The sequence below is a fragment of the Narcine bancroftii genome, chromosome 8, assembly GCF_036971445.1.
Source record: "Narcine bancroftii isolate sNarBan1 chromosome 8, sNarBan1.hap1, whole genome shotgun sequence".
In the NCBI taxonomy this organism is placed as follows: domain Eukaryota; kingdom Metazoa; phylum Chordata; class Chondrichthyes; order Torpediniformes; family Narcinidae; genus Narcine; species Narcine bancroftii.
In genome coordinates, this window is record NC_091476.1 from 84,166,318 (window position 1) to 84,189,906 (window position 23,589).

General features: G+C 36.0%; 1 protein-coding gene across 11 annotated transcripts in view; it reads left to right on the plus strand.

The window, feature by feature from the left end:
- The window catches only part of arhgap32b (Rho GTPase activating protein 32b), a 618,422-nt gene that overhangs the window by 298,270 nt on the left and 296,563 nt on the right, over window positions 1–23,589 (plus strand). For all 11 annotated transcript variants that reach the window (XM_069894391.1, XM_069894400.1, XM_069894389.1 and 8 more), the window contains one exon: window positions 15,987–16,071. In XM_069894391.1, coding sequence (XP_069750492.1) covers window positions 15,987–16,071 — 85 coding nt within the window. The remainder of the gene's footprint in view (window positions 1–15,986; window positions 16,072–23,589) is intronic.

Sequence of the window (23,589 nt, forward strand, 5' to 3'; positions counted from 1 at the left end):
CTCAGCACTGCTTGCGGTTCATGGGAATAGTTGCAGGTTTGGTATGGGCCCAAACCAAGGAGAATTTGAAGTTAAGAGCAAGGAGTTGAAATTTTCTATGACAGCTGATTAGCAAGGATGGATGTGATTGATGGGTATGGATGATGAGAGGTGAAGAATGTTATCTGAAGTGGCTGTGTTAGTTTTGAAGACATAGGATTTATGGTTTGAGAGGCATCAGATTTATTAGATGGTATGAGGAACCATATTTTCAGAAAGACCTGAAGGAATTTGGAGAATTAAGGAATGACATAATGTTTTTTAAAACATTAAAAAAGAGAGCAGGCTCTGTAGATAAGGTGGATGAATTAAATTGAGTTTTTCTTTGGAGATACAGTGCAGTAACAGCCTACGAGCCCATGCCACCCAAACATGTCCATGGTACCAATTAACCTACTAGCCCCATATATGGAACCTGGAGGAAACCCACGTAAAACCATGAAGAATGTGCAACTGAGGATTCAAACCCAGGTCATTGGTGCTGTCTTAGCTTTTTGCTAATTGCTGTGCTAATTGTGCTGCCCAGTTGCAGATTCACCATGAGGTTTGAGTGCCTGAACAGCTTTTTCATTTTATATTTATTTATTCATAATGGGTAAAGAAACGTATGCGAGAGTAAAGTTAGAATTAGGTGTGAAAACTGGAGACACATTTTAATTAGGCTGTGGTGAGTGGGTATCCTATGTCATAGTTAAGGTGGTAGGTGAGTGGGGAATAAAAAGGTTGAAAACCACTGTATTAAGTGGAAGTGCCTCTGAACTGAGATACAAAGACTCGCACCATTGATCTGCCGACATGAGTTTGAATTTCACCGTATTGGGAGGAAAACTGAAGTCTAGGAAAATGTTGAGCTGAAAATATTGTCTGTCCAGGTCTCATATTACCAGAGTCAGGTAGCGAAAAAATGTATTGGTAGTACGTGGAAAGATACGAATATGATTGATATTAATAGATGGCATAATGAGATGAAATATTGTTTAATAATGGAAAAAAATCACGTTTCACGTGATAACTATAGTTTTTTTATTAATAAGTGGTTGTTATATTCAGAATATTTACATTTTGATTTACATTGATTAGATCTTAATATGTATGCTTAATTGTTTTTCTCTTTTTATGGCTCTCCTTAGGAGAGTTGGCTGAAAGGGGGGGGGGTTTCTCTTTTTTTCTTTCTTTTTTCTTTTATATATATATATATATATATATATATATAGAAATATATATATAAAATATATCATTCCTGTTTAGTTTATTGTTATGTATGTTACTTATTATCTGTATTTTGAATGAATGAATAAAATGTAACAAAAAAAATAATACCAGAGTCAGGCTGAGAGTGAATGCTTTTGACATGAGGTGCCATTTGACTGAGAGGAATCAAGAGGCTGATCATCAGGATCCTGGACATTGCTATGAACATTCACCAGTACACTGTAGCAGAATCAGCAAGTGCATCAGCGGTCTTCTTTCAATCCTGCTGTCAGAAGAAAAGGATAAATAAAATAATTCTAAAGAACTGCTGAAAGTTTGAAATAAAAACACAAAATGCTGGAATCACTTAGCAGGTCAAGTATTATCTGTGGATAGAGAAACACAGGATGTGAAAACACGAGCTCACAAGTGGGATTGTTTGGTGCTGAGTGTGCAATATCAATACTATTTGTTACTCAGAAAATTAAATCACCCATGCCTGCAAACAAGATCTGAGAAGAAGAAAATCAGATTGGTACACCATGTGCCTTTTAATGACTATCTCAACTGTTAAGGATCCATGTTCATAGTAATGTTAAAGTTAAGTTATATTTCTTAGAAAATGTCTTAGTAAGTTATAGAGTTAAAATATTGTATAAGTATTCTTATAATAAGTTGTGGGCTGATACAGGGTCACACACAGGCCACAGCACATTTATTGAGAACTGTTGTACTCAGGGAAGAAAGTTCATTCTCAGAGTTCCAGCAGCTTGGAAAGACAGAGCTAATGGATCTGAAGTGGTTCTTAATTCAAGAACCACAGATTATTTGCTTTATTAAAAACTAAACTATCTAAGTACTCAATAAGAATTGGTGAAGGAAGCTATCTGTTTTTAAACTAAACCACTTAAGGTCTCATGAAAAGAGAAATGCAACTCAGAGCCATGTGAGTGATATACTTAAGTTTTTGAAACAGAAGTGAGGCAATCTTTTGGAGTCATGTCGTCTACAAGACAGACGTATGAAGATCACATGGCTTACAAGAAAAGGGGTTGCAACTGTTTACAATTCCAATAACTGATAGTCATGTGGTTTTTAAGAATTGGGACTGAACTGGTTGATGATGTAACTATCACATGATTTGGAGAAATATATTGAATTCAGATATTTTTGTATCAGTTCAGTTTGGAGAGTACATAAGTCAAAATCCTGTGAAACACAGGGGTTGGAACCTTGTGAAAGATGGAATTGAATTACAGTGACCAGAATAGGTGCTGTTGTGTGTTACTCCTCAGAAAAGGGGAACACTGAATAAGTGGCTTTTGAAATATGGAAGACCACTTCGCTGTCTCCTTGGAAAAGAGGACAGAATTGTACTGGGTCCATTTTTGTATGGCCATTTCATTTAATCCTTGTCTGGGTTTGTGAATTCATCGTGGAAGAAAATAGCCACATTCGCTGTCTCTTTGAAAAGAGGGTAGATTCTTCATGTGGAAAACAGATACCAAAATCTTTAGTAAAAAGGAGATTTGATCCTGGGAAGACAGAAATTGTATTCTCCTTTTCACAGGAGCTACATTGGCGACTCAAAAGATGATCATTTCAATTTAATGACTCTCTCAAAGCACCTCATCAAAAGAATTTAGAGTAAAGAGGCCTGAAGATATAGTGGGGTTAAATAGAGATAAGGAAGAAATATTTTGTTATTGATAGTTTAATAAAAACCATTATTTTGAATTTACCATTGGTGAATTTTCCATTGCTGTTCCTTTGTTAGTGCTAACAAAGTCCCTTTAGTCCCAAACAAAAATTAAAAAGGATGTTAGTTTGTAATAGATAGGAAAGAATTTGGCCTCAATGCTTGACATGTAATTTCATTATTGTTGCCAAATCCTTTACCATCAAATTCTGTGGAATGGGAATGACAGGACACTTTTTAAAAAAGATACAAAAAAAAATACTCACAGCTCCAGCAATCAAGAAGAGGACCTGGAAAAGCAAAGAAAAGATCAAGAATGATCTACAATCAAGAAAAAAGCAGAGAATGGTGCAGAAATTTCTTTATCTTCTGGAGAAATTAAGCAATTTTTAGATTCTTCTTGACAACCTAAGGAAGTATTAACTGATGAAGTAAGGAAGAATGGTGACAAGATTGAAAGATTACTGCAACAAGTTGACACAAGATTTGAAATAGTGGATGGAAAATGAAAGGAAATGAATTCGAGATTCAGAATATTAAAGACTAAATGAAGAAGGTACAAGCAGAAGATGCTGCCAAGAACGATCAGTTAATGCAAAAGTTAGACATTTTTGGAAAATTTTAGTGGACGGAATAATATCAAGATTGTTGGACTTGATGAAGGTCAAGATATGAAAATTTTTTGCAACGATGGATACCGGAATCTTTGGGTAAGGCCGAATTTCAAGGAGTTTTTGAGATTGAGTGAGTCCATAAGGCACTGAGACCTAAACCTCAACCTGAATAAAGGTCCTGTCCAATACTTGTCAGATTTCTTTGATATGAAGTAAGAGAGAAGATATTGGAGTTGACAGAAAAGCAAGTGAAAGAAAGACAATCTCCTTTGATTTATAATGGAAATAAGGTTTTCTTTTATTCAGACACAAGTTTTGATTTGTTAAAAAAGTGAAAAGAGTTTAATCCAGTTAAAGATGTGCTATGGCAAAAAGGCGATGCCTTTGTTTTGAGATATCCTGCTGTATTGAAGGTATTTGTCCCGGGTGGGAGGAATAGATTTTTTACAGAGCTTAATGAAGTAAAGGTATCTGCCGATTAATTGCCTGACAAAGAACAACAGGTGGTTGCTGATGCCTGAATTAATTAATAATTTTACTGTAACTGAAATTATATTGTGATTCAAGAGAGTTTAAAGGGAGAAGAAGGTTTAACCTATTATGCATGTGATCTATATTTTGATAAGATCTATGAATTATTAGATGTTGCAGTCTATAGTAAGGGTTGGTATGGTATATCAAGTGAGTTAATGGGGAGTATGATGCTAACCACTGTGGAATCATGTGCATGAATGTAACGTTTTAACATCATGCGCCTCTGGGTTTTTATTTACTTTCTTCTTCTTACTTTTCATTACCTTTCTCTTTTTTTGTGCAAAGCCTGCATTGTTTATGAATGTAGTAATATGTTATATAAGGAGCATTGGTGTGAGTGGGAGGAGGGGAGGGGGCCACTGGATGGACATAAGTTCTAATATTGCTGTTTAATGGCAGGAAAATTGAATTTTATTAGTATTAATATTAACGGAATTCAGAATCCAATAAAGAGAAAAAGGTTATTAAGTTATATGAAAAAAACTGAAGTGGATGTAGCTTTTTTACAAGAAACTAATTTAACGGAAACATGCAAAATTAAAGAGGGATTGGGTAGGAATGATATTATCTTCTTCATTTAATTCTAAAGCCAGAGGGGTAGCACTATTGATAAATAAAAGTTTACCAATTAAAATATTGGATATATGATGATAAATTGTAAAATTTATTCAGAATGTTGGACATTGATAAATATATATGCACCAAATAGAGGTGATAGAAAATTTATACAAGATCTTTTTATGAAATTAGCCAATTCAAAGGGGGAAATAATTATGGGAAAGATTTTTTTTCCCAAATTTTATTTAAAAGATTATTTTAGAAACAAAATACAATTATATAACAGTAAGACATTTTTAGATACATAAAGAACTCCCCCCCCCCCCACCCTCCCAGCCCTTCAGCCAGCTCCCTTAAGGGGAGCCAAGTACAAAAACAAAACAGAATATTTCAAAGTATTTTCAAATTCATATATTCCAAATAAGAAGACCACATATTAACAAAGAAGGAATAATGATCATGCAAGTTACATGTAATATTTTCCAATGGAATACAAGCTCTTAATTCATTATGCCAACATACTATATTAATCTCCACATTATCTTTCCAAGTACTAGCTACATATTTTTGTGCTACAGATAACGCTAAACGTACAAATGCAATTTGAAATTTATCCAACCCCAATCCCTTCAAAGAAACCATATAGCCAATCAAAAAAAATCGATGGGTCTAATGGTAAGTTAATCTTAAATAGTTTTTCCAAGACCAATCTAATTTCTTCCCAAAATGGTTGTACTTTAACAACTTTAACACAAGTCCAAACTGCATGTAAAAATTTTCCAGTACATAGTCCGCATCGAAAACAAGAATCCAAATTACTAAACCCATATTCCTTCAATTTCTCTGGAGTCAAATATAACTGATGTAAAAAAAATATAATTAACCATTCCATATCTTACATTCATCAACTTAGTTACACTATCATAGCCTCCCAATTGCCTTCAGGAAAATTATAAGTTAAATCACTTTCCCATTTAAGCCTAGATTTCTCCCATTCCAGTTTATCCATACTATCTTGTAACAATAGATACATATCCAAAATATAACCTTTCTTTGGTATAGAAGAAATCAAAGACTCAAATTTCGTCAACATAGGTAAATTCATCTCTTTACCATAATTCTCTTTTATCAAAGCTCTGAGTACATGAATAAAGAATTTACAAAAATATCAAATTTCTCCCTCAATTGATTAAAGGAAAGAAACTGTCCTTCTTCAAAACAATCCTAAACTATCTTTATACCCTTAGAATTCCATCTATTTAAATGATTATTAAACATTGAAAAGAGAATGTTAATTATGGTATAAGAGTTTGAATTGATAGTTTACCCTTCAACCCTCAAACCATATTTCTTTTACCCCATATCTTTAACAAGTGTTTTAATACCAGCATATTACATTCCCTCAATAAATTCATATTCCATTTAAATATGAACTGATGTACCTCAGCTTCAGAAATACAAGCCATTTTCACTTTCGCCCAACTCTGAGGTTGGTCCTAATCCATCAATCTACTAACAAATTTCAACTGAGCTGCTTCATAATAATTTTGAAAGTGAGGTAATTGAAGACCACCCAATGCATATTTCCATGTAAGTTTATGTAAAGCTACTCGTGCTAATTTCCCCTTCCATAAAGATTCCTGTACCACGCTATTCAAATCCTGAAAGAAATTCTTTGAAAGTAAACAAGGTATCGACTGAAACAAATATTGGATTCGAGTAAAAATATTCATTTTAATGCAATTTACTCGATCAATTAATGTTAATGGAAGATCTTTCTATTTAATCAAATCCATTTTAATCCTTTTTAATAAAGGAATATAATTTAATTCATATAAAGATTGGTCATCTGCATTTACTATTACTCCCAAATATTTAATTCTATCTGACCATTTCAATTTTATAATATTTTTATATTCCGAATAGTCTCCTTCCCCAACTGGTAATATTTCACTCTTATACCAATTTACCTTATATCCAGATAACTCCCGAAATTTCAACAAGCAATCTTGCAAATATTTCAAAGACTGCTCTGGTTCTGTCAAATAGACCAACACATCATCCGCAAATAAATTAATCTTATATTCATCATCTGCAATTCTCATCCATTTAATCTTATCATTCTGTCGTATTGTCTGAGTTAATGGTTCAATAGTCAATGCAAACAAGGCTGGTGATAATGGACAACCTTGCCGAGTTGATCGCGTTAATTTAAAAGGTAAAGAAGTTTGACCATTTGTCACCACTCTAGCAATTGGGTTTTTATATAAAGCATTAACCCAACCAATAAAACAAGGGCGAAAATTAAACTTCTCTAACACCTTAAATAAAATATTCCATTCAACCCTATCAAAAGCTTTTTCTGCATCCAGTGCAACCACCATTGGGTTGTTGGGTTGCTGTCGAGATGCATTGACCAATGTTATCGGACACATTTCTATTCTTAATAAAACCTGTTTGATCTACATGTATCAACTAAGGTAAATATTTACCAAATCTATTCGCTAATACTTTAGCCATAATTTTATAATCTACATTTAGTAAAGAAATAGGCTTATACAAAGATACTTTCAATGAATCCCTATCTTTCTTTAAAATCACAGTAATTATAGCACTCGAACAAGATTCCGGTAACACCTGATCCTCAGTTATTTGCTATAGAACATCTCGAAATACCGAGGATAAATCTTCATAAAATACTTTATAAAATTCAGCTGAAAATCCATCATCCCCTGGTGACTTCCCATTTGGCATCTCTTGTATAGCTTCTTTAATCTCAAAATCTGTAAATGGAGCTTCTAATTCCCTAACCTCCTCCTCTCCTAAAACAGGTAAATTTAATTTAGATAAATAAGAATCAATAGAACCAGCTTCCTGCTTTCTCTCAGAAGTATATAATTGTTGATAAAATGAATAAAACTGGTCATTAATTTCCTGAGGTTTATAGGTAACTATTGAAATCTTTTTAACAGCATTAATAATTTGCAATGTCTGTTCTGTTTTTAATTGCCATGCTAACACCTTATGAGCCCTCTCACCTAATTCATAATAACGTTGCTTAGATTGATTAATTATACGCTCATACTGATAGGTTTGTAGTGTATTATAATGTAGTTTCAACTTCGCTAAAGCTGCCTTTTTATCTTCTGTAACATCTTTCTGAAATTCCTTTTCCAACTCAGTAATTTGTTTCTCCAATGTTAAGCTTTCCGCCACATATTGTTTTTTAACTTTCGTAGTATAACTAATAATTTGTTCACGCAAATATGCTTTCAAAGCATCTCATAATACAAAAGTAATACTTACTGTTAATATTGTCAGCCAGAAATAAAGCAATCAGTTCCTTAACAAAAGTTACAAATTCTGGTTTCTTTAATAGCATTGTATTAAGCCACCATCTATAAGACAATTGCCACACTTTTGGACTTGTACAAGAGAAAAACAACATAAAATGAACCGATATGACCCGGCTTTTATATTCGGCTTGGAGTACTCTACCTTGTAAATGTGCCGATACCAAAAATAAATCTATTCTAGAAAATTAATCTTGTCGAAATGAATGAAAGGAGAAATTTTCTCTGTAGGATTTACTATCCTCCAAATATCAATTAAATTCAAATCTTTCATCAAGGCCCCTATTTGTATTGCTGTCTTTGATTTCCTTATACTTTTCGGAGACCTGGCCAACAAAGGATCTAAAACACAGTTAAAATCTCCCCCAACCAAAATATTTTCCTTGGCCTGATTTAACAAGAAAAAAGTCTTCACAAGGTTTCATCATCCACATTAGGTGCGTAGATATTTAACAAAATCAATTATTCAGCAAAAATTTTACAATTCAACCTCAAAACCCTTCCTGCATTACCTTCAAAGGATTCTAATTCAAATTGGTAATTTCTTATGAATTAAGATCACTATACCTCTCGCCTTGGAATTGAAAGAAGAAAATACATAACCAACCCAATCTCTCTTCAGTTCTTTTTCAGTCAAATGTGTTTCTTGCAAAAAAGCAATATCGACTTTCATTTTTTTTAATATAAGCCAATACTCGTTTACGCTTAATATGATTATTCAATCCCTGGATATTAAAAGTTGCAAAGTTCAAGTTAGACATTTCAATAAAAATTCTACTGTAAAATATTACTCCTCTTTCTACTTCACTAAATATTCTAAACCCTCCCCCCTATATAAAAATACCACAAAAGTAAAAAAAATGTATAAACTTCCCCTCAGTAAATTACTAAAAAGTAGTAGCTCCCTAAAATCTGGGTGTGGTAAAACTCACTAGTGGCAGACGACTATCAGGTCTCAGTGTCATCCACCCCTCAATCAGTCTTTCACAAAGCAATTATTTAGACATATTCAACCCAGTGATTCCAATCCCAATGATTGTTCCGGGTCTTCAATATCAAGAAGACTTTGTGACAATTCAACCCCCTTTCCATTCTTTCCGTGCTTCCCATTCTTTCCATTCCCATTTCTATTTACCCTCCTTTTAGGCGATGATAATGGCGACCGACCAGTTCCTCGCAAATCTGGCAACTAATTAGCAAAAATTAATGCATCATGATCATTTTCAAAAAATTGAGACTGAAAATTTCCATAAAAAACTTTAAGTACAGCCGGGTAACGAAAGGCAAATTTAACTGAATTAAATTCTCGGGACCTTCTAATAATTTCTTGACGCAAATCCAGACCATCCAGAAAAAATTCCTTGCTCAGTACCTCAGGAATCTATTCCTTAAAATTTTTTACCGGATCTGAACCTTCCATATCCTCTGGAAGACCAACTATTTTTGCATTATTTCTTCGACCTTGATTCTGTAATGAATCAATCTTCTTCAATAGTTCCTTCTTCTTAATCCCCCAGTCCACTTTTTCCATCTTTTCTCTATTATGCTCTACTTGATTCTTACATTCAAAAAAAGCTTTTTAAATTAAAAAAATCCTGTACAGTATCTACTGTTTTTATACATCTACTAACATCACTTTTAACTACAGTCATATCTTTCTTCATAGAAGTCATCCCTTCACACATATTATTTATTGTAGTTTTTACTTCCATAAATCCTTGGTTTATCTGAGTAGACATCTGCATTGACATGTTTTCCATTTGATGAGCAATCCCTTCCAATATTGTAATCCAGTCCAGGTTCCATCATTTCCCCTTGAGGCCTACCTTCTCTGGTCTCAGTCCCCATCTCTTCCTGTGTTAATTCCAGTAACTTTGAGCGCTCTTTCCCCCACCCCCCCCCCCCCCCCCCCCAACGCAGTGGCTCCTCTACCAGTGCGGCTGTGGGTCTGGACACCCGTCGACAGCTTTCCGACCTCGTCAGCCTGCTGTCTTTCGGGCTCCCCCACAGCCCACATCTTTTCCAATAACTCACGAACCCATGGCGCACCACGCATGCCCGGCAAAGTCACTGATCGCGCAGGTGTGTCTTCCGAGTCCCTGGACCACCAGGCAATACTGTGGGCTCGCGAGTCTGTCCTCACAACCCAGGCACGCGTGTCAGGGCTGGCCGAGCTCGTCACTGAACTGGCGCCATCTTGCGAATGCGCGATTGGCGCCGGTGTAATACTTAGCCGAGCAGGAGTCCTCTGAGGCTTGGGAGCTCCAATTGACGACTCTGTGGCTTCAACTTGGTAGATAGGCCTCACTTCTTCAACACTTTTATAAGGTCATTTCTTTTGCAATTGAGCTTTTAAATTTTTCACATTTGTAGCCATTTAAATCCTCCACTATTCCAAAGTCTGTAAATACTATTTTTAATCACTTTTACAAGTTTTAAAATCGGGTATTTATAAGTTTAACTGGGGGAAGGTGGAACTTTACGTCTTCCCTCTATGCCATCTTGCCACTCCCCCGGGAGGAGATTTTAATTTTACTTTTGATTCAAAGTGGAATCATGGTTAAAAACAAGGTAGTTAAAACTATGATGAATTTTATGAATTAAATGAAATTTATTGATCGTTGGAGGAAGATATATCCTGGTATTAGGGAGTATTCATTTTATTCTTTTAGGAATAAGACAAGTGGAGAGAGATCTAAAGCCAACTTGACAAAAATATTATGAGTTGGGAGACAGAGCCTACAATGTTTTAGCGTGGCAATTTAAGACAGAGCAATTATCAAGAAAAATAATAGCCATAAAAGAGGAATCGAGTTATAAAACACCGGGTATTAATGATGTTTTTATGAAATTTTATAAGAAATTATATCAATTAGAATCTTTAAAGGATGGAGATAAAATAGATGAATATTTATCTCAAATTATATTGCCTGATTTAAATATTGAGGAAAAGATTGAATTAACAAACTCTGTTACTGTTACAGAAATATATGACATATTGATGTCTTTACCAAATAATACAGCTCAGGAGAAGATTGTTTCTCTCCAGAGTTTTACAAAGAATTTAAAGAGTCATCGATCCCTATATTTATGGGACTACTAGATCAAATGAAAGACACCTGTGATTTACCAGAGTCATTTAAAACAGCATCAATAACAGTCATTCCAAAAAAAAGGGAATTATCCTTTGTTTCCATCTTCATATAGGCCAATATCATTATTGAATACAGATTATAAAATTTTGTCTAAATTATTAGCTAATAGATTAGCTAAATGTTTACCTAAATTGATAAATATGGACCAAAAAGGTTTCATCAATAATAGAAGATCAGTTGATAATATCATTAAGTTTTTAAGTTTGTTAAATGTAGCTCAAAAAAGAAAAATATAATCAGTACCTTTGGCTTTAGATGTAGAAAAAGCATTTGATAGATTAGAATGGGACTTTATTTAAAGTATTAAAGGTTTTTGGAATTCCAAAAAAATTATTAATTGTATAAGGGCATTATATAATTGTCCAAAGGCTTAAGTAGTTACAAATAGACAAATATCAAAACCTTTCTTATTGGAAAAATCATCTAGACAAGGTTGTCCATTATCACCTTTTTTATTTGCGTTGGCCATAGAGCCTTTATCAGAGGTGATAAGAAGAGATAATGAGATTAAGGGCTTTAAATAAAAGACACATTACATAAAATTAGTCTTTTTGTAGATGATATAATATTATTCCTTAGAAACCTTGAAATTTCATTTTAAAAATTAACGTACATTTGGCAGAGTATGGGGTAATATCAGGTGATAAAGTAAATATTGATAAAAGTTAAGTGATGCTAATGATTGAGACTGATTATAGTCAAATTAAGAAAGTGACAAAATTTAAATGGCAGAAGGAGCCGGTTAAATACTTAGGAATTAATATTGCTAAAAATTTGAATAATTTATTTAAGTTAAATTATATACCTTTACTGAATAAAATTAAAAAAGATTTAATAAGATGGAAGGATTTACCGATTTCTTTAATAGGAAGCATAAATTGTATGAAGATGAATATTTTCCTAGAATATAATACCTAATCCAATCTTTTCCAATTTTTGTTTTTTCAAGATTTAAATAAAAATGTAAGTAAATTTATTTGGCGAGATAAAATGACTAGGATGGCATTGGAAAAATTAATATGGAAATATGATCGCGGGACTACGAATGTCTAATTAAAAAAATTATTATAAAGCAGCTCAACTTAGATTCTTGTCTGCCTGTTATCAGACTGGGGAAATGACAGTGTGGGTACAAATTGAAATGAGTAAAATAGGAGAAAATAATTCCAAACATATTTTGTATAAATGGCATGAAGAACTGTTGAAAGGAAAAATAGATACACCAATATTGAAACATATACTTAAAGTATGAATGGAATCCATGTAGAAAGAGAAATGAAGAATTACCAAATAGCCAAAATGTTATTAAAGCAAAATCCTTTCATTTTTTTTACAATAAATAATTCATTTTTTAAATATTTGGCATAACTGTGGAATAAAAAAGGATAAAGGATTGTTTTTTGGGTTTTGTTTTTTTGACTTTTGAGCAATTGAAAGACAAATATAATATACCAAATAATACTATTTTTTCTTATAATCAACTTCTTATTATCAATAATATTTAAAAAGAAAGTCAAGATTTAATGTTAGGTTAACTAAACAAAGTCAATTTGAATATTTAGTAACTGATATGTTTATTAAAATATTTATTACTAATATGAATATAAAATTGCAAGAGACGATGCAGAAAAAGATCTATTTAAATCTAAATTGAGATGGGAAAGAGATTTAAATATACAAATCCAAGAAGTATGGTCAAAATTATGTTGAGAGTGTAACTAACACAATTAATGTCAGATATCAAATGGTAGAATTTAGTTTTTTTTACATCAGTTATACTATACTCCACATAAATTACATGGACTTAATTTAAATTGCTCTGATCAATGTTTTAAATGTAATAAAGAGGTAGAAACATTTTTACATACAGTAGAGCAATGTGAAAAAGTAGAAACGTTTTGGGAAGATATGAGTATTTCACTTCCATTATTTAATAGAAGATACAAGTTCTGAAAGACCAAAAATATTTTTGTTAGTTAGATGTTTACCAGAGGAAGTTTCTAAGTGTAACAATAGCAGTAACAAAAATGTATGGCGGTAACGAGGAAATTAGATAATAATGTGGGGTGGAAGAGATGGCAAATAGAATTACAAAATTGTATACCATCAGAGAAAATAACATATAATTTATAGAATTAACTAGAAAAATTTTATAAGATTTGGAAACCCTATATGGATTTCATTGGTAAGAGTTCTACAGCATCTGCTCTCCCATTCCAACTCACCCTAGTTAATTAAGATTATATTTCTAAATTTGAAATTTAATGAATGAATGAATGATATGATAAATTCAGGTTGGATTTTTTCCTACTTTCTTGGGGAGGGGGAGGGTAGGAGGGGTGAAAATATAAAATTATGTATCATTTTGCATCATTTTATTCTATATGATTATGGATAATTATATTGTATTTGTCATTGATGCAAATAAAAAATAAAATTCTCAAAAAAAAATTTAATTGGTTTCTTTTATAATTCTCTCCTATTGACTACATAAAAACATTAAAAAATATTTTATGATTCTAGTCTGTGCCCCCCCTTAAATGTGCTTTGTCTCTCGGGGTTTGGGGGTTGTATGGCCCCCATTGAGAATGGCTGCTTCAAACAAATGGAGAAATGATTTGTACAATGTGGTTAACTCATAACTGCTCTATGAAGTGCAGCAAGCACCTTAGTTCAGGGGCAGGTAGGGATGTATACTAAATGTTTGTAAATACAGTGGACTACAACAAATCAGTTCATCGGGATTTCTACCATCTATAAAGCAGAAAAAAATTATTTCTCAACTCTCTTCTAAACTATTCCTCACTTCAGACATCTCTGGTGAAAATTTGCAGCTGTCTACTTTTCCATGTATCATAATTTTATGAACCTCCTCCTTCAGAGTGCTTCTTCTTTGTGAATCTCCTCTTTCAGAGCAAGCCTATGCTTTCTTAAATGTGATGACAAGCACTGCTCACAGCATTGAAAATGTGGCCTAACTAGTGTATTATCAGCCTCTTCTGCTCTTGTTCTCTCTACCATAGGTAATGGAAGGCCAGCAGCCTGTGTCCATTCTTCACCATTTTATGTAGCTGTGCTGCCATCTTCAGGGATCTTTGGATTTGTGTACTGAAGTCCCTTTGTTCCATTTACTAGGACTAAATTCCATCTTCCAATGTTCTGGTCAATATCATCCTCTACCCTAAATTAACCTCATCAGCAACACCATAAACTGCAAACTTATTAATCCTACTTCCTACCCTGACATAAGTTGTTTGGATGCCAGCACCGATTGCTGGGCTACACGACTGGCACCATGCTTTAGTCACAAAAATACCCCTTCACCATCACTTTTTGGTTCCCAATACCCCGCTTTACGAATACTTGCTTAACGCAAATTTGCTTTTACAAAGAAACCTGTGTTCGCTTTTATGAAAGGATTTTCACTTTTAGAAAGCAGCGAGCCATTAGAGAGGCTGCACACGCATCCCGAGCATCTCCTTCCTCGGGAACTACAATGAGATGCCAATAGATAAATGACCCTCTTCCTCTCTCTCCTAAATCCCAGTGGCGTCACTAAGGTTGGTGTCACCCCCACCCTCTTCCCCCCCCCCCCCCACATGGACTAAGTGTACTGAGCATAGAAGAGACAGGCGTGTGTTCCTTGTATGTCCAGGGTGTTAGTGTTATTTTATGTGTTACTTGGTATGATTAGGTGGGATATTTTTGGGGTCTGGGAATGCTCAAAATTTTTTACCATAAAATCAGTGATAATCGTTTAGTAGCTTTACGCCATATCGGTTTATGAAAGGTTCTAGTTTTATAAAGTGAGTTATACCTATACAAGGTAGTTTTGGACTTAATTTGCCAATTTGGCTTGGATCCAACAGGTACTCATTAGCTTTCCACATGGGATCTTGTTAAAGGCCTTACTAAAGACCACGTAAACCACAATGACACACTGTTCTCATCAATATATTTAGTCATCTTTGCAAGTTATATTTGCAGATAAAGGGAAGTTACTTCCTGTGAATGAACATGTGATATCCAGATGTTCAATTTGATAAATTTTGCAGACTGTGATACTGTTAGTAACATGAGGTAATGCTCTATTCATCCAATAGGTGATGGAAACTATTTAACTCCAGCCTTAAAGCAAATTGCGTGAATACGCGAAGGGTAAAACAACGCTGAGAGTATGAGGAAAGAGGATCATCATCTGCTCTCCTGAAAGAATTTGCACAGATTTGATGGGCTTCAGTGATTCCTGCTGTCCATTATCCTATGAGTTCCAAACTTTGTCTCTCTCTGTGGCATCTGGCAATGAGTCTATAATAAACTGAATTAAAACAGTTCGGACAGGACCTTCACTTTAACATGTCATTCTTCTTTGGGCGACGTGGTTAGTGTAGTGGTTAGTGCAATGCTGTTACAGCACTGCTGATCGGGTCCATGGTTCGAATCCCACATTGCCTGTAAGTAGTTTGTACATTCTTCCCACTTCTGTGTCGGTTTTCCCCGGGGGCTCCGGTTTCCTCCCACCATTCAAATTGTATCAGGGTGTAGGTTAATTGGGTGTAATTGGATGGGAACATGGGCTGAAATGACCTATACCATGCTGTATGTCTAAATTTAATATTTAAAAATATGTTCTGCTCACTTTTCCATTTTAAAATCTTTTTTGTTCTATTTCATATTTTCACAGCCAGTCTATTCAGAGACGCACAGTAGAGGGCTATTCAAAGGGAGTGTTGACATTAGGTAGTTCCAGTGGAACAGTGGCATGGTTTGACAGTTGTGAAAGATGCTAACGATACAAGTTCCTGCCTGGTCAGTATTAATGGTGCCCTCTTGTCTATTACAGGCTGGCAATCACGAAAGGGCACTTTCCCAAGCTTGCTGAGTGTGCCCATTTCCACTATGAGAATGTTGACTTCGGCAGCATACAAGTGAGTGGTATTTTATGGATACATGATGCACCTCAAGGTGAACATGCTGTTTTTCATCACTATGGAGTAAAGTTACAATGAATTTAAAAATATTTGTTTATATTTTCAGCCGTAATGCAACCTTATCAATTTTATTCAATATAGTCACTTTACCTTTTCAAAACATCTTTCATTTGGGTGTATTCATGACAAAATTCTGACATCAAGTTGCATAAGAACATGAGAGAGCAGATAACCAAGGTTTAGGAAGAATGAAATTTCTGTAACTTGAAGGAGGAGGTGGGGGGAAGTGAAAAAGGGATGCGGAGAACTTTATAAAGGGAATTCTGACCTTGTGGTCAGGCAAGGTGGACCAAGGTCTCCCTCCTGAGTGAGCTTGGTAATCAGTGAGAGGTCAGAAATATGAACATATACAAATTTCAAGGTTAGGACTTAATTCCTTGGAGCGAAGAAGAATGAGAGGAATAGACAGAGTGGATACGAGTAGGTTTTTTTTTTCCACAGTTTTAAGCTGAAAGGGGAAAGGCTTACAGGGAAGATTAGGGGAACGTTTTGCACTCAGAGAGAGGTGGTAGGGTGAAACGAGCTACCATCTGGTGTGGTGAATGCAGGCTCAATCTTAAGCTTTAACAATAAATTGGATAGTACATGGAGGGTTATGGAATGGGTTCAGGACATTGAGACTAGCGGAATAATGGTTGGCACAAACTAGAAAGGCCAAATGGCCTGTTTTTTCTATGCTGTAACGTTCTGTGGTTCTATGGTTATGTTGTTGGATAAACAGAATTGGCAGAAATTAGGCACGAGCATTTGGATTTAGACAGATAATCAAGTTTACAGGGGACTCAAGCAAGAAAGGCCAGTTGAGAGTGTGTTGGTATACAACATCTATGGGTAACAAAGGCATAGATGAAAGCTTCAACTGCAGACCAGCTTTCCAAAGATGACATTGGACAATGTTCATTAAAAAAATTTAACGTTCAATTGGCAGAGTATGGGTTAATATCAGGTGATAAAGTAAATATTGATAAAAGTGAAGTGATACCAATGATTGAGACTGATTATAGTCAAATTAAGAAAGTGACAAAATTTAAATGGCAGAAGGAGCCGGTTAAATACTTAGGAATCAATATTGCTAAACATTTGAATAATTTATTTAAATTAAATTATATACCTTTACTGAATAAAATTAAAGAAGATTTAATAAGATGGAAGGATTTACCAATTTCTTTAATAGGAAGGATAAATTGTATGAAGATGAATATTTTTCCTAGAATACAATACCTATTCCAATCTTTATCAATTTATGTACCAACATTGTTTTTTCAAGATTTAAATAAAAATGTAAGAAAATTTATTTGGCCATAATTAATTGGAGTTCAATGATATGAAAGCTATGAAGAGACTGATTTAGTTAGACAGCACCAGTGGTCACAGCACTTGATTAGGGAACACGGTGAGTGATGAGAATATAGTGGCTGATTCTGTTCCTGCATTGTTACTGTACCACTGAATAAGCCTGTTGTACTCAGAACATGGGTATTATAGAAAGGCCATTTTTTTGTAAAGGTAGCATTGGCTATTTCTCTTGCAGTTCTGGAGTCCTTGTGAAGTTAGGTTCACAGTGAGATTAGGTAGCGTCTCTAGGTGATTCATAACATGCCTGACTTGGGATTTGCAGATGATGGTTGGTCTTTGAAGCGTTGTGCTACACACAGTCCATTGAAAAAGATGGGTAGAAGACGAGGTGATAAGCAGGAATATTAAACTCAATTTTACCTTGTGCTGACTGGAAAACTGCAGTCATCCACCTGCTTTCTACCCCCGACAGATGTATAATCTGACTGAAGAGATGTGAACCCCAGAAGAGAGACAGCTCATTAACTTGCATTAAGAAATCTGAATCAATGCCCTCTTTACCCCTCAGGAGATAACAACAGATGTCAGTAAGCAAGAACACAAGAATTTTTTAAATGTTAATCCATTTATCCTTGATTCGGACATATCCTTTTCTGCTAAGCGTGGCTCAGCATTTTGCCTCTGGATACATGGCTTAAGATCTTTTTTGGCAACATAGTGAATGTGGCAGAGAGGGACTTCATGAAGGGTATTTGAGACTTGTAGTTGTCTGGCTTGGTCTTGATTCCTAAACTATGATTACCCTTTGCTTGGCTGTGGTGCTTCATTATCCAATGACTGAATACCTTCTATGCCTGCTTTGAGAAGAATCAAACAGTGACTACTAGAATCCCTGAAAAGGCTAAGAACTCTGTGATATCAGTCTTTGAGGGCAAAGTCTGAACATCATACAAGAGAGTGAACCCTCGCAAGGCGTCTTTATGGGGTATATGGCAGCGTACTGAAAATCTGCACCAACCAACTAGCCGGAGTGTTCAACCTCTCGTTGCTGCAGCCAGAGGTTCCCACCAACTTCAAAATGGCATCAATCATCCCAGTTCCCAAGAAGAGTACTGTGGACTGCATCAACGACTATTACCCAGTAGCACTAACTTCTGTGATGAAATACTTTGAGAGGCTGGTTATGGCCAGAATTAACACGTACCTAAGCAAAGATCTGGACCCACTGCAATTCGGCTATCATCACAGTCGCTCCATAGCAGATGCAATATCGCTGGCTCTCCACTCAGCCCTGGATCACCTCGAAAACAGCAATTCATACATACTGCTGCTCTTCATCGACTACAGCTCAGCCTTCAACACCATTATTCCTTCAGTGCTGGTCAAGAAGCTATAAACTCTAGGCCTCTGTACCTCCCTCTGCAACTAGATCCTTGACTTACTCATTGAAAAACCACTGTCAGTACGAATTCAAAACAACATCCCCTCTTTACTAATTATCAACACAGGCGTACCCAAAGGATGTGTGCTTAGCCCACCACTCTACTCATTATACACCCATGACTGTGCGGCCATGCACAGTTCCAATGCTATCTACAAGTTTGCTGATGACACCACAGTTGTCAGCAGGATCACAAACAGCAATGAGGAAACATACAGTAGGGAGGTAGATCAGCTCGTTGAATGGTGTAACGACAATAACCTTGTGCTCAATGTCAGCAAAATCAAGGAGATGATTGTGGACTTCAGGAGGAAGTCAGGGGAACATGTCCTCATCGAGGGCTTAGTAGTGGAGAGGGTCAAGAACTTCAAATTCCTGGGTGTTAACATCTCCGAGGATCTGTCCTGGAGTCTCCACATTGATGCAATTACAAAGAAGGCTCACCAGCGTCTGTACTTTGTGAGGTGTTTGAGGAGATTCGGTACATCACTGAAAACTCCCGTAAACTTCTACAGGTGCACTGTGGAGAGCATTCTGGCTGGTTGCATCACTGCCTTGTATGGAGGTGTTAACACTCAGGATAAGAATAAAATCCAGTTTTAATCGTACTTAGTTCATTTGTTACGTGCACGGTTTCATTATTCCAAAGGAAATGGCCAATGGCAATTTTTCTCAAGCAAAATATTTTAGTTACAATTGGGTCTAGAGCAGTGGTTCAACTTTCCCTTCCCACTCATATCCCACCTTCAGCAATTCTTACTAATCACAGAGCACTTATAGCATAGGGATTACTGAAGGTGGAATATGAGTTTAGGGAGGAAGTTTAAAAACCACTGATCTACTTTCACCTTTCTTAGTGATAAAGCTGCTTGCCCTCTATTGGCCATTAGTTCATGTAGATTTCCTGCGCGCTGACTTGATTGCTTTTGTCTGCAGATGGCAGCATTTGCATTCATTTACTTGTATATTTTTTTAACCTTGAACTCTTTCTCCTACATTGCCAGTGTTCCAAACGCTGGGAGAATTTGATCATGGTTCTATCAGACAGGAATTTGTTTTCTGGGAGGAGGGTGTTGTCAGTGAAGTAACATTTATTGCTTGTCCCTGAATCCCCGTGTGAAGGTCAGCGTCTTGTATCAGGTAGTCCTTCTGGTGAATACAACTATGTTGTCTGCAAGGGATTTTAGACTGAAGTAATACCAGGGAAGCACACGATGTGTGTTTTCATTGCATGTCAGTTGCCCTGAGCAAGAGTACTCAAACATAGTGGCATTTAAACTTATATCTTCTCTTGCAAGTCGATTGCATCAACAGTTGCTTGAAGTCTGGTCTACTTGTTTTAAATTAGAGATACAGCACGGGAACAGGTCCTTCCAGGCAACGAGCCCACATCACCTAAATACACCTAAGTGACCAATTAACCAACTAACCACAAATATCTTTGGAACATAGGAGAAAACTGGAACACCTAGAGTAAACCCATATGGTATGGGGAAATGTACACATTTCTTGCAGGTAGAGCTGGATTCGAACCTGAGCTAACTGCTACATTAACCTTGCCACCCTAAATGGAGCAGCACATTCATATCAGCAATTTGGGATTAAAATGCTCAACGTAAACGTGACATAAAGCCCCGTTCACAGGCCATGGAATGACATCATTATGACATCAATCCAGCACCGATCATTCAGAAAGTAAAGAAATTGTGGTGAGATACCATGGAACGTTATAACCAGAAAAAAATCCCTCAGCTGTCTTCAGAATTGATTAAATTTATCATCAAGGCCCTGTGCAATACTGAGGGAATGCATCACCTGTACCAGTTTCCAGAAGCAATTTTAATTTAAAATTTATACTCTGGTGTACACATTAAAAAAAACCCAAGGCAATGGTTCAAAGAAAAGCTGGGGAAATAACCTCTGATTTTTACTGAGAACATGAATTTTCTGATTTCTTCCAATTAAAACTGAAAAGTAAATTCTGTAGCCTCCTTAGAAAAAAAAAATGTTTTGATTTTCTTTTAACTGAGACAACTGTGCCAGGAATAAATGGCAGCCATAAAGAGACTCTTCCCTTAATTTGAGAAAACTGCATGTGGGTTCAAAGTGCAGGTTATGATCCAATCCTATTCTGTTATCCACAGGGACAGTGGCATGCTAGCAGTGGCTTGGTAGATGGCAGTAAGCTTTAATAGCATCATGATGTTGAATGTAATATTAATTTCAGTTTAGTGCAAAAAAACAGTTTGAGAGGCAGAGGGTTCATGAGTTTAAAAACTGCAGGAGAGTGGGTCTCCATGAAGAGTTCAGAGGAGCTCTTCATTTTGAAAACCATGTGCAGGATTCTCAATAAGAGAATTGTACACTACTCAAGTTTGTTTACCTTGTCTAAGAAGTCCTTCAGAGTTTTCCAATAAGCTTTTAAATGGTGAAAATCTAAAAAATAATCAGGCTCCAAGTAAAGGCCAGGACATTAAAACTTCACCTAAGTGACCCCACCTCCCCCCATGCACTCTTTGGATTTTCTATATATGTGCATGTGAGAGATCACATCTAAACACTGGTAGTGCTGCAGAAGAGCTTTCAGGAAGGCAGGTTGTAGGCATTACATGTAATGCAGGCAATAAAGAAAGGGGCAGAACAATAGTAAAGACAAAAATAGAATTCACATGAATTGAGGTGCAGGATAACCCTGCTTTATGAAAATTCACTTTTACAAAGAAATCTGTGTTTGTTTTTACAAAAAGATTTGAATGGGTTTTTGATTTTACAAAAATGGCCTCCAATAGCAGTGAATGGGTCTTTGCTTTATGCCATTTTGGCTTATGAAAGGTTTCTTAGGAATGTTCTAGTTTCGTAAAGTGGGGTATACCTGTATTTGATATGAGAGGAACAGTTGTATGAGTTGATGTAGTGTACAGACCTCAAAGGAAAGAGGTGGAGGAAGAAATATGCCGTCAAATTTTAAAAATATATGCAACACTGTACCTGCACATCAAGTAATCCTCCAAATTTTCAGCAATTCCAATGTTGAATTGGAATAAAGTGATAGGTAAGGAGGATGAAAGATTTCTACAATAAATGCAGAATACATAAAAATGAGAATTCACTGGTCTGATTTGGTTCTGCAGAATGAGTCTGAGCAGATAATGAAGGTAGAAGAACATCAAAGGAGTCATAATATGAAGTGCTTTAAAATAGTAACAGATAAGGATGATGGCTAATGGTGTGGAGAATAACTGACTGAGGGGCTGAGAAAGGAAGATGTAGTGGAAAATGCATGTGATCAGAGGAAGGATGTCAAAAAACAATTAAGAATGTGAAATGGAAGCTTGAAATTAAATTGCAAGGAATGTAAAACAATTAGATAATCTTCTTACTGACATTTTAAAATACTAGGTTGAGGTGGAAATAGAGCTGTGAAAGTATAGACGGAAGATACCCTAGGTGTCATTTGGGAGATAACAGAAATGAGCACATATTAATTAAAGAAAGAGGATAAAAATAACATAGTCACACTCAAAATAATTCACCAGATGAATTGTATTCACACATTTGTAACAAATCCATAAAAAAATCGTCCTCACAGTCCCTTTGGATAGAGGATGACTTTCTTCTATTCTGATCTTGTAGATTATGGGGTGGCTAATGACTCCATAACCTGTAGCCTCTTCTCGCAGGTGGGGCACAAGGTAACTGGCAGGTCTGGTGGATGGATAGCCTGACCAGTTGTGTGGACCTTCTGCTGATTACACAGGGGTTCTGTGTGTTCCTGATGCATGGCCACAATACCAGCCCCAATGTTCCTTCTGTACTTTGAGCAGTTGTGGGTTGGAGTCAGTGGCAATCTAGCATTTGTTCAAGAATAGATATAAGAGCATTGTTGATTTTTTTTCCTCTTTACCTGGGGTAATCTCTTCGTACACAGCTTGGAACAGAGCATCTGTTTCAGGGTCTGGTGTTAGGGATGTTAATCGTGTGGCCAATTTGATAGGGTTGTAATGCTGAGGTTGTTGGCCTGATTCAAGATTGTTTTATTATCATGTATTAAACAGATGTAATATTTAATGAAATTGCATTTAGTCTGCTGTAAGGCAGACAAAGATTTGCCATCAGCAGAAATTGCCTGGCACCCCTTACAGACAGAGAAAGTGTCCCTTCAGAGTCAGTGTCCATGGATTCACTTTCAGTGCCCCCATGGCCTCTGCATGTCAAGTTTATTGTCATCTGACGAAACAGCGTTCTCCAGCCCCTGGTGCAAACTACGCAGACACACAACAGACAAATAATACTTATGTATGACAGGTATTGTATTTATAAAAATAAATATTATTTTGTACAAGTGAGAGTCTCGAATGGTTAGTGGGAGCAGTTCCTTTGGTCGTTCAGCATTCTCACTTCGCGTGGGAAGAAGCTGTTCCTCAGCCTGGTGGTGCTGGCTCTGATACTCCTGTATCTCTTTGCCAATGGGAGCAGTGAAAGTTGCTGTGTGCAGGGTGGAATGGGTCCTCAATGATTTTGCCCTCTTCAGACAATAATACCGGTAGATTACATCAATGGGGTGAGGGGAGGGGGAGCGTGACTCCATTGATTTTCTCTGCCACTCTTATGGTCCTGTGGATTGACCTCCGATCCATTTCTCTGCAGCAACAGTACCACGCTGTGATGCAGCTGGCCAGGACACTCTCGGTGGAGCTCCTGTAGTTGTAGAAGGTTGA